This window comes from Oncorhynchus keta, chromosome 32 (genome assembly GCF_023373465.1).
Source record: "Oncorhynchus keta strain PuntledgeMale-10-30-2019 chromosome 32, Oket_V2, whole genome shotgun sequence".
Lineage (NCBI taxonomy): Eukaryota > Metazoa > Chordata > Actinopteri > Salmoniformes > Salmonidae > Oncorhynchus > Oncorhynchus keta.
This window is the reverse complement of record NC_068452.1, coordinates 13,435,302-13,453,708: the sequence shown is the minus strand read 5'-3', so window position 1 is coordinate 13,453,708 and position 18,407 is coordinate 13,435,302. Positions and strand designations below refer to the sequence as shown.

At 43.9% G+C, this 18,407-nt stretch overlaps 1 protein-coding gene across 5 annotated transcripts in view; it reads left to right on the top strand.

Annotated features, from left to right (window-relative positions):
* Positions 1–18,407, top strand: part of LOC118365737 (signal-induced proliferation-associated 1-like protein 2) — a 110,687-nt gene that overhangs the window by 47,832 nt on the left and 44,448 nt on the right. For all 5 annotated transcript variants that reach the window (XM_052490183.1, XM_052490182.1, XM_052490180.1 and 2 more), the window contains exons 5-7: positions 2,551–2,725; positions 10,214–10,317; positions 12,763–12,920. In XM_052490183.1, the coding sequence (XP_052346143.1) occupies positions 2,551–2,725; positions 10,214–10,317; positions 12,763–12,920 (437 nt within the window). The remainder of the gene's footprint in view (positions 1–2,550; positions 2,726–10,213; positions 10,318–12,762; positions 12,921–18,407) is intronic.

The window sequence follows — 18,407 nt, the reverse complement described above, 5'->3', positions numbered from 1 at the left end:
TCCCTACCGGCCAACCCCTCCCTAACCCGGACGACGCTAGGCCAATTGTGCGTCGCCCCACGGACCTGCCGGTCGCGGCCGGTTACGACAGAGCCTGGGCGCGAACCCAGAGTCTCTGGTGGCACAGCTGGCGCTGCAAAAAGGGAGGCCTTTTGCAATTATGTTAGCATAGCTGAAATCTGTTGTTCTGATTAAAGAAGCAATAAAACTGGCCTTCTTTAGACTAGTTGAGTATCTGGAGCGTCAGCATTTGTGGGTTCGATTACAGGCTCAAAATGTCCAGAAACAATTAACTTTATTCTGAAACTCATCATGCAGAAAAAATGAAAAGATGCTCGAGGAGTGCTTGATGCCATCTGTCAAGCATGATGGAGGCAAAGTGGGAGATTTGTACAGCGTGAAAGGGATCTTTAAGAAGGAAGGCTATCACTCCATTTTGCAACTCCATGCCATACCCTGTGGACAGCGCTTAATTGGAGCAAATTTTCTCCTGCAACAGGACAATGACCCAACGCACAGCTCCAAACTATGCAATAAATATTTCGGGAAGAAGCAGTCAGCTGGTATTCTGTCTATAGTGGCCAGCACAGTCACCAGATCTCAACCTTATTGAGCTGTTGTGGGAGCAGCTTGACCGTAAGAAGTGCCCATCAAGCCAATCCAACTTGTGGGAGGTGCTTCAGGAAGCATGGGGTGAAATCTCTTCAGATTACCTCAACAAATTGACAACTACAATGTCTAAGGTCTGCAAGGCTGTAATTGCTGAAAATTAAGGATTCTTTGGCGAAAGAAAAGTTTGAAGGACACTATTATTTAAATAAAAATCATTATTTATACCTTTGTCAGCGTCTTGACTATATTTCCTGTTCATTTTGCAAATCATTTCATGTATGTTTTCATGGAAAACAAGGACATTTCTAAGTGACCCCAAACTTTTGAACGGTAGTGTAAACGACTACGGTATTTGAATTGGAAATGAGTGCACAATATGACACATCCTAATACAATCTACGTCACTGTTGTCATAAGTAAGTATTTCTGCTTACAACAAGGGATTACACTGCAGATTTTGATTGCTTCACTCAACTCTGGACAGGGGGAAAACAATAAGCGGTATTGCCGTGTAACTGGATATCTGGGTAACCAGAGACGTGCATCGAGACAGATCGATTCCTAAAGCATGTAACAGCAGGGGGAGAAATGGCATCAGTGTGCAATAAGAGTATTGATGATATCACGTTTCATACAAGCCTCTTTCATTTGGGGAAAGTGGCGGGTGGTTTGTAAATCTATCGGAGAGCGAGGAGGGGAGAATCTTGACCTCTGTCAATATCTAGCGGTCACATCTCTTATTCCTCAATTCGATTTAAGTTGAATTACATGTTCCTTAATTCAATTAAGTTTAATTACATTACCTGTCATTGATGTGATATTCATAATATCATAATAAGCTTTCACCGGTTATATCTACTGTAAGTAGGACTGGAATGCTATTATTGTTTTAGCTACTCATTAAGCAACCATGGAGATATAGTGAAGACATCAATCAATGGCAATCTAACATCGCTTTACAAGCACTACTTCCCCCATCCCCCTCAAGTGTGAATAATTTACTAAGGCGGCACAGCTTCCGTTCCCCTTATCCAAAACGATATGGCCTCGGCTCCTACTGAATTTTTTGCAGTGTTGCCACGACAACTGCCGCAGCGGCACCAGGATGCGAGCCCCTTTATTTATTTCCTGTGTTAGGAGAGAAGAGACCAGCCGAGCAAATTGAGACTTTTCTAGATTTTAATAAATGTTTCTTTTGAACGCTCGTCTCGTCGTGTTGCCGAGCTGTGAGCAGTGGGCACCCCCACTGTCTTATGTTTCACAAGGGTCTACTGATCCCTGGTCTTGCACATACACACTACACACCCCAAGCCTCCCCCACACACCCCAAAAGAAAACGTTTCATCCTATAGCATTTCTAAGATTATTAAATGATTCAGGACCAACAATTAGGTGTGGTCTGAGGGCCACTCACACTCTAATGACTTCCTCTTTTTTGTGTGTGTCTGCTCCACAGTGCACTTAGCACTAGCTATCAAAATGAACAATCTCAGCACCGGGTGTCAGGTAATAGGTATTGAGAGCAGGAGATAAAATCCACTGGGCTGGTAAAACTCTTGAAAAAACCCTTCCTCCCTGAGTGCTTACATGGGCGTTTCAGTCTAATTTGACACCATAGACCGGCGCCAGTAATCGTCTCTGACACTACAGAGCATTTCAATCAAGGAGGAACGCATTGTTGAAAACTGTATGGCCCATCTCATCTCCCATTTTGGGCTGAAATAACGGGTCTTGTGAAAAATAGCACCTGCTATAATTGGGTCATGAGCCCAAACATTTTTAGAAATGTTTCACAAGCGTTATGCCATAGATATATTATTGTATAATAAACAGAAAATAGGTGTCTCTTTAACCCACCCCGATATTACAAGGTTCTTCCACCCATTAGCATGGAATTAACAGATTTTGTGCAGATCCTATTGTTCTTTGTGGTTCCAGTTGAGCTTCCAGCACAAGGTGGGCATCATGTACTGCCAGGCGGGCCAGAGCACCGAAGAGGAGATGTACAACAATGAGAGTGCCAGCCCTTCCCTGGAGGAGTTCTTGGAGCTGCTGGGCCAGAGGGTCAGGCTGAAGGGCTTCACCAAGTACCGGGCCCAGCTGGACAACAAAAGTAAGTTCACAGCGCAACACACACATCATTTGTTTGTTTTATTCGCATTTGATTTATCATATGGTTGATAAATGTGCAATAAGTTAGAGGAGCAGGGCCCAGCTGGACACATACTGTACATCATCTTGTACAGACCAACTGAAAAGAAGAATAATGCAGTTTTGAATGACATATCTTTTGATAGGAGCAAACTTGGAAGTTAGTCCTTTTCTCTGTATTAAATAAATGTCGTAGATTGCAAAAGAACTACAAAAAAAGTCCATGTCTCTCTGTACACTGAAAAAGGAGTTACATGGCCAGGATATTTAAAACAGCGCAAACAAAATAATACTTAAAAAATATATATATACACACAAGTGCCTTGGAGAGTTCTGCTAATGCAGCGAAGGACTACCTTACATGTTTGTTCCTATCAGTCAATACTGTTTCCAAAGAGAACTGTTCCGCCACACCCAAACCCACACAGCTCCTATCCTTTGTTTCTCCTTTGCTTTGAAAGTGTAGAATATGTGAAATAAGTTATCATTGAACATGAAAACCAAGCCACTGTATATGGAGATATGACTAAAGTCTATGGAGGTACTGTATGAGTTTGGCCAACTTCAGAGCTGTTGTTGCCTTCTGCTTGATGCTGGCAACACCAGGACCGATTGGTACTGATTACTGTATGTGTATATAAACTCAGCAAACAATATAAACGTCCTCTCACTGTCAACTGCGTTTTATTTTCAGCTAACTTAACATGTGTAAATACTTGTATGAACATAACAAGATTCAACAACTGAGACATAAACTGAACAAGTTTCACAGATGTGACGAACAGAAATGGAATGTGTCCCTGAACAAAGGGGGGGGTGACCACCAGCTGCATTAAGTGCATCTCCTCCTCATGGGCTGCACCAGATTTCCCAGTTCTTGCTGTGAGATGTTACTCCAATCTTCCACCATGGCACCTGCAAGTTCCCGGACATTTCTGGGGGGAATGACCCCAGCCCTCACCCTCCGATCCAACAGATCCCAGACGTGCTCAATGGGATTGAGATCCGGGCTCTTCCCTGGCCAACACTGACATTCCGATCTTGCAGGAAATCACGCACAGAACGAGCAGTATGGCTGGTGGCATTGTCATGCTGGAGGGTCATGTCAGGATGAGCCTGCAGGAAGGGTACCAAATGAGGGAGGAGGATGTCTTCCCTGTAACGCACAGCATTGAGATTGCCTGCAATGACAACAAGCTCAGTCCGATGATGCTGTGACACACCGCCCCAGACCATGACAGACCATGACTCCGACCATCACCCCTGATGAGACAAAAACGCGACTCGTCAGTGGAGAGCACTTTTTGCCAGTCCTGTCTGGTCCAGCGATGGTGGGTTTGTGCCCATAGGTGACGCTGTTACCGGTGATGTCAGGTGAGGACCTGCCTTACAACAGGCCTACAAGCCCTCAGTCCAGCCTCTCTCTGCCTTTTGCGGACAGTCTGAGCACTGATGGAGAGATTGTGCGTTCCTGGTGTAACTCGGGCAGTTGTTGTTGCCATCCTGTACCTGTCCCACGGATGTGATGTTTGGATGTACCGATCCTGTGCAGGTGTTGTTACACGTGATCTGCCACTGCGAGGACGATGAGCTGTCCGTCCTGCTACAGCGCCGTCTTAGGCGGACGTTGCATTTTATTGCCCTGGCCACATCTATAGTCCTCATGCCCCCTTGCAGCATGCCTAAGGCACGTTCACGCAGATGAACAGGGACCCTGGGCATCTTTCTTTTGGTGTTTTTTTCAGAGTCAGTAGAAAGGCCTCTTTTAGTGGTCCAAGTTTTCATAACTGTGACCTTAATTGCCTACCGTCTGTAAGCTGTTAGTGTCTTAATGACCGTTCCACAGGTGCATGTTCATTAATTGTTTATGGCCATTGAACAAGCGGGGGAAACCGTGTTTAAACCCTTTACAATGAAGATCTGTGACGTTATTTGGATTCTTATGAATTATCTTTGAAAGACAGGGTCCTGAAAAATTGATGTTTCTTTTCTTGCTGAGTTTATATATATATATTAGAGCAATAATTGTCGTTCTGGAGCTCCCTGCCTTTAGCCTCTTCAAAGTGGGCGCGAATACCGATTTTAGCCTTTTCATGCTAGCTAGCCGGGTCCTATTTTCGCCAACTTCTTTCCAGATAACGGCAAAAATCGGGTCCAAACAAAGAATAGTTGGTTCAAGAGCCGTAAGCTCTTGTTCGGTGGGGTTATTTAGCATATATATATCCCTGGTTCAAATTCAGGCTGTATCACATCTGGCCGTGTTTCGGAGACCCATAGGGCGGCGCACAATTGGTCCAGCGTTGTCCGGGTTTGGCAGGGCTAGGCCGTCATTTTAAATAAGAATTTGTTCTTAACTGACTTGCCTAGTTAAATAAAGGTTACACACACACACTGACCAAAAAGTTATTTTGTTGGCATTTACGTATGTCGCCATTACCAGTAAAACATGATCAAAACCTATTTCTTTCGCATACTTCCTGTGCTGTTTCGTGGTTCGTTTGTTCAGTCGTTTAATTCTCAGCCAGGATTTCTATGAAACACTGTTTGGGTCTTTGCGTGTCAAAAAATATACTATTTTACGTGTCAAATAAGCTTTTTGACCAATTAGGACCTGACTATGACTGCACGTCACATAATAATTTAACGCGTTCATACATTTTTTTACGCATATATTATACACATTGATTAGACTACCACTCGTATTTCATATGTCACAACGATTCATCGATACGTATGCTATGATGCTGGTAAAGTTATATCGCGCACCTACAGTGCTGGACATAAAAAAAGCTAGTTAGCTCATGGATGTAAACATGAAAAAACATAGCAAAATGACATCTGTTTCAGTAGCTATATAGTTAGCTAGCTAAATATATAACTAGGTGTCACCATCTAAAATAACCCTAATTTACAAGACAGATCTTATGTGAAGCTTATGTAAAGCTAGCCACAATAAGGATTAGCCACAATAAGGAATAGCCACGAGTGGACTTTACGGTTAACCTTCAAAATAAAAGTTTTTGCATCATTCTACTATTTGTATTCATTTGCATCACTGTCAATTACATAATTTTATTTTGAAGGCAACCTGCAAATTCTACTATTGTGCCTAATCCTTAACTTCACAACACACTAGCCAGATGAAGCTAGCTGGCTGCTTCTAACATCAGCTTTGAGCAACAAGGTTAAGAAGCTGGCTCGCTATTTCTTTTGAAATTGAACTTCAGTTCATGAATAGGCGAATACAGAATGAATACAGAGTTCAGTGTGTCAAATCGGAGGGCATGTTGTCCGGACATCTGGCAGTCTCTATGAAGGTGCCACAGGGTTAAATTCTCGGGCCGACTCTTTTCTCTGTATGATGTCGCTCTTGCTGCGGGCGATTCCCTGATCCACCTCTACGCAGACGACACCATTCTGTATACTTTTGGCCTTTCCTTGGACACTGTGCTAACAAACCTCCAAACGAGTTTCAATGCCACACAACACTCCTTCCGTGGCCTCCAAATGCTATTAAACGCTAGAAAAACCAAATACATGCTTTTCAACCGTTCGCTGCCCGCACCCGCCCGCCCGACTAGCATCACGATCCTGGACGGTTCTGACCTAGAATATGTGGACAACTATAAATACCTAGGTGTCTGGCTAGACTGTAAACTCTCCTTCCAGACTCATATTAAACATCTCCAATCTAAAATCAAATCTAGAATCGGCTTTCTATTTCGCAACAAAGCCTCCTTCACTCATGCCGCCAAACTTACCCTAGTAAAACTGACTATCCTACTGATCCTTGACTTCGGCGATGTCATCTACAAAATAGCTTCCAACACTATACTCAGCAAACTGGATGCAGCCTATCACAGTGCCATCCGTTTTGTTACCAAATCACCTTATACCACCCATCACTGCGTCCTGTATGCTCTAGTCGGCTGGCCCTCGCTACATATTCGTCGCCAGACCCACTGGCTCCAGGTCATCTATAAGTCTATGCTAGGTAAAGCTCCGCCTTATCATCTCAGTTCACTGGTCATGATAACAACACCCACCCGTAGCACACGTTCCAGCAGGTATATCTCACTGATCATCCCCAAAGCCAACACCTAATTTGGCTGCCTTTACTTCCAGTTCTCTGCTGCCAGTGACTGGAACGAATTGCAAAAATCACTGAAGTTGGAGACTTTTTTATTTTCCTCACCAACTTTAAACATCAACTATCTGAGCAGCTAACTGATCGCTGAAGCTGTACATAGTCCATCTGTAAATAGCCCACCCAATCTACCTACCTCATCCCCATACTGTTTTTATTTTATTTACTTTTCTGCTCTTTTGCACACCAGTATCTCTACTTGCACATCAACATCTGCTCATTTATCACTCTAAATTGTAATGATTTGCTCCTATGGCCTATTTATTGCCTACCTCCTCATGCCTTTTGCACACACTGTATATAGACTTTCTTTTTTCTACTCTGTCATTGACTTGAAACTTCAGTGTTTTCTGTCCAAATCTACTAATTATATGCATATTATAGCTTTTGGGCCTGAGTAGCAGGCAGTTTACTCTGGGCACCTTATTATCCAAGCTACTCAATACTGCCCCCCAGTCCCAAAGAACTTTGCCACCTTCTCCTCCCTCCTCAATCCTCCTCCCCCTCCCCCTCCTCCCTCTCTGCAGATGACTTCGTCAACCATTTTGAAAAGAAGGTCGACGACATCCGATCCTCGTTTGCTAAGTCAAACGACACCGCTGGTTCTGCTCACACTGCCCTACCCGGTGCTCTGACCTCTTTCTCCCCTCTCTCTCCAGATGAAATCTCGCGTCTTGTGACGGCCGGCCGCCCAACAACCTGCCCGCTCGACCCTATCCCCTCCTCTCTTCTCCAGACCATTTCCGGAGACCTTCTCCCTTACCTCACCTCGCTCATCAACTCATCCCTGACCGCTGGCTACGTCCCTTCCGTCTTCAAGAGAGCGAGAGTTGCACCCCTTCTGAAAAAACCTACACTCGATCCCTCCGATGTCAACAACTACAGACCAGTATCCCTTCTTTCTTTTCTCTCCAAAACTCTTGAACGTGCTGTCCTTGGCCAGCTCTCCCGCTATCTCTCTCAGAATGACCTTCTTGATCCAAATCAGTCAGGTTTCAAGACTAGTCATTCAACTGAGACTCCTCTTCTCTGTATCACGGAGGCGCTCCGCACCGCTAAAGCTAACTCTCTCTCCTCTGCTCTCATCCTTCTAGACCTATCGGCTGCCTTCGATACTGTGAACCATCAGATCCTCCTCTCCACCCTCTCCGAGTTGGGCATCTCCGGCACGGCCCACGCTTGGATTGCGTCCTACCTGACAGGTCGCTCCTACCAGGTGGCGTGGCGAGAATCTGTCTCCTCACCACGCGCTCTCACCACTGGTGTCCCCCAGGGCTCTGTTCTAGGCCCTCTCCTATTCTCGCTATACACCAAGTCACTTGGCTCTGTCATAACCTCACATGGTCTCTCCTATCATTGCTATGCAGACGACACACAATTAATCTTCTCCTTTCCTCCTTCTGATGACCAGGTGGTGAATCGCATCTCTGCATGTCTGGCAGACATATCAGCGTGGATGACGGATCACCACCTCAAGCTGAACCTCGGCAAGACGGAGCTGCTCTTCCTCCCGGGGAAGGACTGCCCGTTCCATGATCTCGCCATCACGGTTGACAACTCCATTGTGTCCTCTTCCCAGAGCGCTAAGAACCTTGGCGTGATCCTGGACAACACCCTGTCGTTCTCAACTAACATCAAGGCGGTGGCCCGTTCCTGTAGGTTCATGCTCTACAACATCCGCAGAGTACGACCCTGCCTCACACAGGAAGCGGCGCAGGTCCTAATCCAGGCACTTGTCATCTCCCGTCTGGATTACTGCAACTCGCTGTTGGCTGGGCTCCCTGCCTGTGCCATTAAACCCCTACAACTCATCCAGAACGCCGCAGCCCGTCTGGTGTTCAACCTTCCCAAGTTCTCTCACGTCACCCCGCTCCTCCGCTCTCTCCACTGGCTTCCAGTTGAAGCTCGCATCCGCTACAAGACCATGGTGCTTGCCTACGGAGCTGTGAGGGGAACGGCACCTCAGTACCTCCAGGCTCTGATCAGGCCCTACACCCAAACAAGGGCACTGCGTTCATCCACCTCTGGCCTGCTCGCCTCCCTACCACTGAGGAAGTACAGTTCCCGCTCAGCCCAGTCAAAACTGTTCGCTGCTCTGGCTCCCCAATGGTGGAACACACTCCCTCACGACGCCAGGACAGCGGAGTCAATCACCACCTTCCGGAGACACCTGAAACCCCACCTCTTTAAGGAATACCTAGGATAGGATACGTAATCCTTCTCACCCCCCCCCCTTTTAAAGATTTAGATGCACTATTGTAAAGTGGATGTTCCACTGGATGTCATAAGGTGAATGCACCAATTTGTAAGTCGCTCTGGATAAGAGCGTCTGCTAAATGACTTAAATGTAATGTTAACAAGAACATTTTGGAGTGGTTGAAAGACACGTTTTAATGTCTCCAACCTAAGTGTATGTAAACTTCAACTGTATATGAGATCTTAAAACATATCTTTTTAGCTTTGCTTTTCCTTCGGGTGCTTTTTAGTCATTCAGTTTTTGTCACTCTTTTTTATTCTTATGTTTGTTGTATAGTAAATATTTCAGCTTTTATTTTCCTTCTTTTTCTTTCTTTTTTTTCTTCCTGTGAAGCACATTTAGTTGCATTCCATGTCTGAAATGAGCTGTATAAATAAAGCTTGATTTGACTTGGTTTCTGTGAATAAACCCGGGTGGGTCTTTTCTATCTAAACCATAGCAACACTCTATATACATTTATTGTCATGTGTACCCTGTTGGTTTTGTTTGCTTTGCTGTTCTAAGCAGTATCTTGCGTAATGCTCTTGGGGAAATCATTCAGATCACTGTTTTTGGATTATTCTGGAGGTCTGAAATTCAGTTACAGCAATCAAGATTTTATGCCATCTTAAAGCTGTGTCCGTCTGTCAATCCTGATTCCTAGACATAACACGCAATCTGCCCAGCATTCATATAAAGCCACCTATACAGGAACCAGGGCCAGTGTCGTTTCTGAGGTCTAGGGAAAGAGAACGGGCCATTTAGAAATACCCAGAAATAGACTGGCCATAGGGCATTTCAGGCAAATGCAAGATAGGTGGTCAGCCCAGTGGTCCTGTGTACATTTGTTTAAAAAAAATCATTTGCACTGTATTATCGTTATTTGACTAATAATGGGGGGCCTCACGAAAACAATTGGGCCGTCCCTGGCAATACCACAGGATTATTGTTGCAGAATGCAATGATCTTATTGCAGATCATTTTTCCCGGAGACTGCAGTATTACATTATTTTCAATTCTATTGTTTAGAGCTGCTCTGACCTAAATTCTTTGTTTGGGTGTTACAGCGGATTCCACTGGAACACATTCTCTCTACACTACTTACAAAGACTATGAGCTGATGTTCCACGTGTCCACACTGCTTCCCTACACCCCCAACAACAGACAACAGGTGAGTGGACCCTGGAAGTCTATGGGTATCTGCTAGCAATGCTACCTATAACTTCCTTCATACTGGACACGGATGAGTAACATTTTTATCCACAAGTTCATCTGACTCTGGGACAGTAGCTAAAAGGCCTCATTGCCAACATCCCAAAGTATCCCTTTTAAAGCAGCTCTAGTCAATCTGTGTCCACACACAGTGGCCCCCCCCCCCAACATTTGTGTAAGTAATCTGAGAGATTGGTCTTGGCAAATGTCACTGCCACAGGTATTTGAATATTGTTGTAACTTCCCTTAAAGCCAGATTTTGGAGTGCCACTTCAAAAGAGCAATTTAACACCTTTTTGATAATTAACACAAGGATCTCGTAGGTCAGTTTTTGAAACATTAATGGCTGAATTTAAACTTGAAATGTGCACATAACCAGTGGTGGAAAAAGTACCCAATTGTCATACTTGAGTAAAAGTAAAGATAACTTAGTATGGGATGACCAGGGATGTTCTCTTGATCAGCCTGTGAATTGGACCATTTTCCTGTCCTGCTAAACATTCAAATTATAACGAGTACTTTTGGGTGTCAAGGAAAATGTATGGGGTAAATAGTACATTATTTTCTGTTGGAATGAAGTAAAGTAAAAGTTACTTAAGTAGTACTTCAAAGTATTTTTTACTTAAGTACTTTACACCACTGCACATAACCATCTTGAGTTCATTTCCGCGACAATCTAATTGGCATAAAAAAAAATTCCCATCAAAGTCCGTCTAAGATAGATACAACTATTTTATTACATGGCTTTAACTGGCAACCCGGTACCAGTTACAAAATGTTACAAAATTAAAGTATATATGGAAATAGTTTAGTGCCCAAATAATGGGGTAAATATGTGCAAAAATAATAAAATAGTTTCCTGATCTTATATCACTCAGATATAGGACAGACACTTCAAAACAAACTTAGTAAAAAAAAAGGATCTAAAAAGGATCTGTTTTTACATGTATGATTATGTTATCAATGTGTTTCTATCGGCTAAATTCAGTAAGCCCAAATTCAATGTTTCATCAAATATTGTTTGAATATTTTGGGGGGATACCTAAAGGGGTTCTAAAATTCTAAATCAAATGGCTAAATGATCCTTGATATGACCATCTTAAAACAATTCCATATGTTAGCTTAGTAAACCCCCCAGAAACTCAAGTCAAGCTCACAGTTTTTAAGCTGCTGTGAAGAATATTTTTTTAATCACTTGTTAGTGAAGTTAACTCTAAATGCAACCCTTTTTTTTAATCGTCATTACAGTGATCATTATCATGAACATTTCTTATAGTTTCTACCCCTTTACTACAACAGGTAGCTTGCCATGTTGATCCTTTAGTCACAATCTGCTCTCCAATATTAGAAATTGGCACTAATCATTTCAGAGTTGCGCATAATTTCCCCCAGTCAGTCACATGTTAATTGGAAATGATATTTCTGGAGATGTTGCCACGACAACAATTTCGCATGCACTCCTCAATTCAATGCCCCACTCTGCTTGGTGTCTGTGAATATGCCTGGGTGGGTCTTTCTATCGAGACCATAGTAACACGCCCTGTAAATGAATTGTCACGTGCACCATGTGGATTCTATTTGCTTTGCAGTAGTAAGCAGTATCTTACATAAAGCTCTTGGGAACAGCATTCGGATCACAGTTTTTAAAAAATATTAATGGACTATTCTGCAAGTCTGAAATTAAATTAATAAAGATTTTTAAGGCCATCTTAAAGCTGTGGCCATTTGGCAATCCTGATTCCTGGACATATGCCGCAATCTGCCCAGCGTTCATAGAAAGCCACCTATACAGGAACGAGGGCCAGTGTCTTTCTGAGCTTTCCGAAATCAGAACGGGCCAAGTGTCTTGGGCTTCGCATGTGTCTTGGGCCTTGATTATTAGGATTTGAAGTTTCATTCCCCCCCTGGGATCCCATTTGATTTCTGAGATTAGCCGTAAGCCCCCCCCCCCAAGGTCGGTAGAGGCTCTGCCACTACTTGAGCCCCTTTATCCAGCCAATTCCACCCCTCATCCCGTTTGTTTACCACCTACACCAAGGGACTTAACAGATTATGGCCTCCTGGTGAGGAGGCTATCGCCCTGTTAGAAACCCCTGGACCCTAGCCACTGCCTTTAGCACTTCTGTTTATTGCCAAGGATATGAGAGGTATAAGCAATATGACAGTACTATTGCTCCCACAGGCCCTCTGATAGACTCCAAATAAACATGTTTTACTGTCCTCCATATCCTTTCCTTGACCACTTCACAGCTTGACTTGTGTTCTAGAGTGGGATAGATTTCCATCAATTAGGTCTTCATCAGCCTTTGAGACCTTGTCCTAGTCTCTCATGTACTGTAAGGGCATTTATTTTTCTGAATTCTAATGTGCTTTTTGTTTTCCGTTTCCTTTTCTTGCCATTTAGCTACTGAGGAAGAGGCACATTGGAAATGACATCGTCACCGTCATCTTCCAGGAACCTGGTGCTCTTCCCTTCACTCCCAAAAACATTCGCTCACACTTCCAGCACGTGTTCATCATTGTCAGAGTTCACAACCCTTGCACAGAAAATGTTTGCTACAGGTGAGCAAAGCATACCGCTGATACTTCTAAAATACATGGTGTGAGAGATGTGTAAAGCTGGTTTCAATTAACTTGTATTGATTCAAGCATTCTGGTACCTCAGGGCCCAATTTCAATAAGGCTGCAATCCAATCATTTGAATAAGTACCTCTATTAATGATTGTTGAATCAAGTGTCAACTCCCTCCATCGCTAACGTTCAGTCCTTGGACAATAAAGTAGACAAGCTTAGGGATATGATCTCTTTCCAGAGAGACATCAGGGACTGTATAACATAGTCTTTTTTTACAGAATCATGACTCTGCGGATATATTGTCCATTCAGCCAGCAGGGTTCTTTGTCCATCGTACAGTCAAAAAAAAAGAATGTTTCATGATTAACAACTGTGTGATTGTGTGAACGTTCTCCCAATTTGGAATACCTCACCATCAAATGCCGACCGCATTACCCCCCAAAATACATTTATTCGGTCATCGTCATTGCCGTATATATTCCCCACCAAGACGACACTGCGACGGCTCTCAAGGAACTACACTTTTCGATGTACAAACTGGAAACCGCTTATCCTGAGGCCGCATTTATTGTAACTGGGGACTTTAATAAAGATCTGAGGAAAAGGCTACCGAAATCCAATCAACACATCTCCTGTGCTACATGCGCAACACGGACTGTGGATCATTGCTACTCTCCCTTTTGAGGCGGGCTACAAGGCCATCCCCCATCCCTCCCTTCGGCAAATTGGACCACACCTCTATTCTGCTCCTGCCCACCTATAGGCAAAATGGGTACAGGAAGCTCCCGTGGTATGGACTGCTCAATGTTGGTCTGACCAATCGAAATCTATGCTTCAAGATTGTTTTGATCGCGCTGACCTGGAAATATTCCGGGTCGCCTCCTTAGAATAGTAGTATTGATGTACACACTGACTGGGTTCATAAGGAAGTGCATAGAGGATGTTGTCCCACTGTGACGATTAGAACTCATCTAAACCAAAAACCTTGAATAGATTGCGGCATTCGCGCAAAACTAAAAGTGTGAAACATCGCATTTAACCATGGCAAGGTGACTGGGAATGTGGACCTGTACAAGCAGGCCAGCTATGACCTCAGTAACGCAATCAAGAGGCAAAACAACATTACACAGTGGAGTTGTATTAAACTGCTCCAACATGAGGTATATGTGGCAGGGACTCAAGAAAATCACAGCTTATGAAACGAAAGCCAGCCACGTTGTGGACACCTACACCTCGCTCCTGGACGAGCTTAACACTTTCACCCGCTTCGAGGAAACAATATAAAGCCGTTGACATACCTACCGACGCTCACCAAGACTCCGTCCTCCGTGGCTGACGTAAGTAAGTAATTGAAGCGTGTTAACCCTTGCAAGGCTGCCAGGGCCACATCCTCAAAGCAGACCAGCTGGCTGAAGTGTTTCCAGACATATTTTATCTCCATATCCCTGTCTGTTGTCCCCACTTGCATCAACATGTCCACCATTATTCCTGTACCCAATAAAGCAAAGGTAATTTAACTAAATGTCTATCACCCCATAGCACTCACTTCTGTTATCATGATGTGCTTTGAGAGACTAGTTAAGGATCTTATCACCTCTACCTTACCTGGCACCCAAAAGTTTGGACACACCTACTCATTCCAGGGTTTTTCTTTATTTTTACTATTTTCTACTTTGTAAAATAGTAGTGAAGACATCAAAACTATGAAATAACACATATGGAATCATATAGTAACCAAACAAGTGTTAAACAAATCTAAATATTTTATATTTGAGATTCTTCAAAGTAGCCAACCTTTGTGCAAAGCTGTCATCAATATTGGCATTCTCTCAACCAGCTTCATAAGGTAGTCACCTAGAATGCATTTAAATTAACAGGTGTGCCTTGTTAAAAGTGAATTTGTGGAATTTCTTTCCTTCTTAATGTGTTTGAGCCAATCAATTGTGTTGTCACAAGGTAGGGGTGGTTTTACAGAAGATAGCCCTATTTGGTAAAATACCAAGTGCATATTATGGCAAGAACAGCTAACATAAGCAAAGAGAAACGACAGTCCATTACTTTAAGACATGAAGGTCAGTCAACATGGAACATTTCAAGAACTTTGAATGTTTCTTCAAGTGCAGTCGCAAAACCATCAAGCGCGATGATGAAAGAGGCTCAGGGCCTTGGTCTGAACCCTTCCCTGTGTAACTTGGTCCTGGATTTCCTGACGGGCCGACCCCAAGTGGTAGGGTTAGGCAGAGTGGCAGAGGTGTTGTTGGTCTTCAACACTGGTCTTCACAGCGGTGTGTGCTCAGCCCCTTCTGTGCTCCCTGTTTACTCTTGACAGTGTGGCCACTCATTTCTCCAACTCAATCATTAGGTTTGCTGACGATTGTAGGCCTGATAACCAACAACGATGAGATGGCCTACAGTGAGAAGGTGAGGGAACTGGGTGGAGTGGTGTCAGGAAAATAATCTCAACGTCTTCAAAACGAAAGGAGCTGATTGTGGACTACAGGAGACAGCAGAGAGAGCACTCCCCCATCCACATCGACGGCCGCAGTGGAAGTGAAAAGTACACGTTCCTCAGCGTACACATCACAGAGAGCCTGAAATGGTCCCTTCACACCGAGAGCGTGGTGAAGAAGAAGCAACAGTGCCTCTTCAACTTCACGAGGCTGAAGAAATTCAGCTTGGTCCCTGAAGGCATCCGCATGCTTCCCAGACGAAACAGTTCAGAAGGGATTATGCGAACACACTCATTTGCCGACTTAGGCCGAACTGAAACATGCAGGACGCCTTTAGACCCTCACAAACTTCTACAGATTCACCATTGTGAGCATCCTGTCGGGCTGTATCACCGCATGGTACGGCAATTGCACCGCCCGCAACTGCAGGGCTCTCCAGAGGGTGGTGTGGTCAGCCCAACACGTCACCGGGAGTACACTGCCTGCCCTCCGGGACATCTACAGCACCCAGTGTCACGGGAATGCCAATTAGATCATTAAGGACCTCAGCCACCCGAGCCACAGCCTGTTCACGCCGCTACCATCTTGAAGGCAGAGACCGTACAGGTGCATCAAAGCTGGGACCGAGAAACTGAGACACTGCTTGTATCTCCAGGCCATCAGACTGTTACAGTCCCCACTAGCCGGCCTCCACTCAAGTCCCCTGCCCTGACACTTAGTCACTGTTCTAGCCGGCTACCACGTGGTACTCTACCCCTGCTCCTTAGACTGCTGCCCTATGTACATAGGCATTGAACACTGGTCACTTTAATAGTGTTTACATACTGGTTAACCCACATTTTGTATGTACAGTGCATTTGTAAAGTTTTCGGACCCCTTTTCCCACATTTTGTTACGTTTGCAGCCTTACTCTAAAATGTATCAAATGAATTGTTTTCCTCATCAATCTACTACGCACAATAACCCATAATGATGAAGCGAAAACAGGTTTTTAGGAAACTTTGTAAATTTAAACAAATAAATAAACAGATCACAAAAGGTTTGAATAATTATGGAAATCATCTATTGGGGGAGAAGGGCCTTGGTCAGTGAGGTGACCAAGAACCCAATGCTCACTCTGACAGAGCTCCAGAGTTCCTCTGTGGGGATGGGAGAACTTTCCAGAAGGACATCTCTGCAGCACTCCACCAATCAGGACTCTATGGTGGCCAGACGGAAGCCACTCCTCAGCAAAAGGCACAGGACAGCCCCCTTGGAGTTTGCCAAAAGGCACCTAAAGGCTCTGACTACTGGAAACAAGATGCCCTGGTCTGATGAAACCAAGATTGAACTCTTTGGTCTAAATGCCAAGAGTCACGTCTGGAGGAAACCAGCCACCGTCCCTACGGTGAGGCGTGATGGCAGCATCATGCTGTGGGGATGTTTTCAGGGACTGGGAGACAGGATTTGAGGGTAGGATGAACGGCGCAAAGTACAGAGAGATCCTTGATGAAAACCTGCTCCAGAACGCTCAGGACCTCTGACTGGGGCCAAGATTCACCTTCCAATACGACAACGACCCTAAGCACACAGCCAAGACCATGCAGGAGTGGCTTCTGGACAAGTCGCTGAATGTCCTTGAGTGACACAGCCAGAGCCCAGACTTGAACATGATTGAACATCTCTGGAAAGACCTGAAAATAGCTGTGCAGCAACACTCCCCATCCAACCTGACAGCGATTGAGAGGATCTGCAGAAAATAATGGGAGAAACTCTCCAAATACAGGTGTGCCAAGTAGAGGTCGACCGATTATGATTTTAACACAGATACCGATTATTAGAGGACCTAAAACCCCGATACCGATTCATTTTTTAAAATGTATTTGTAATAATGACAATAACCACAATTCTGAATGAACACTTATTTTAACTTAATATAATACATCAATAAAATTCATTTAGCCTCAAATAAATAATGAAACATGTTCAATTTGGTTTAAATAATGCAAAAACAAAGTGTTGGAGAAGAAAGTAAAAGTGCAATATGTGCTATGTACGAAAGCTAACGTTTCAGTTCCTTGCTCAGAACATGAGAACATATGAAATCTGGTGGTTCCTTTAACATGAGTATTCAATATTCCCAGGTAAGAAGTTTTAGGTTGTAGTTATTATAGGAATTATAGGACTATTTCCCTCTATACCATTTGTATTTCATTAACCTTAGTCACTTTAGTATTGCCAGTGTAACAGTATAGCTTCCATCCCTCTCCTCGCTCCTCTCTGGGCTCGAACCAGCAACACAAAGACAATTAGCGCGCGCTAACTAGCTAGCCATTTCACTTCGGTTACACGAGCCTCATCGAGGGAGTTGATAAGCTTGAAGTGTGCAATGCTTGACGCACAATGAAGAGCTGCTGTCAAAACGCACGAAAGTGCTGTTTGAATGAATGTTTACGCACCTGCTTCTGCCTACCACCACTCAGTATGCTTGTATGCTCAGTCAGATTATATGCAACGCATATATCTAGTCATATCATCAACCATGTGTTGTTAACTAGTGATTATGATTGATTGTTTTTTATAAGATAAGTTTAATGCTAGCTAGCAACTTACCTTGGCTTACTGCATGGTGGAGTGCAATGAGAGAGGCGGGTCGTTATTGCGTTGGACTAGTTAACTGTAAGGTTGCAAGATTGGATCCCCCGAGATGACAAGGTGAAAATCTGTCCTTCTGCCCCTGAACAAGGCAGTTAACCCACTGTCATTGAAAATAAGAATAGGTTCTTAACTGACTTGCCTAGTTAAATAAAGTTATTAAAAAATAATAATAATTCAATCTGCGCCCAAAAATACTGATTTCTGATTGTTATGAAAACTTGAAATCGGCCCTAATTAATCGGCCATTCCGATTAATCGGTCGACCTCTAGTGCCAAGCTTGTCGCTTCAAATCCAAGAAGACTCCAGGCTGTAATCGCTGCCAAAAGTTCTTCAGCAAAGTACTGAGTAAAGGGTCTGAATACTTATGTAAATGTGATATTTATGTTT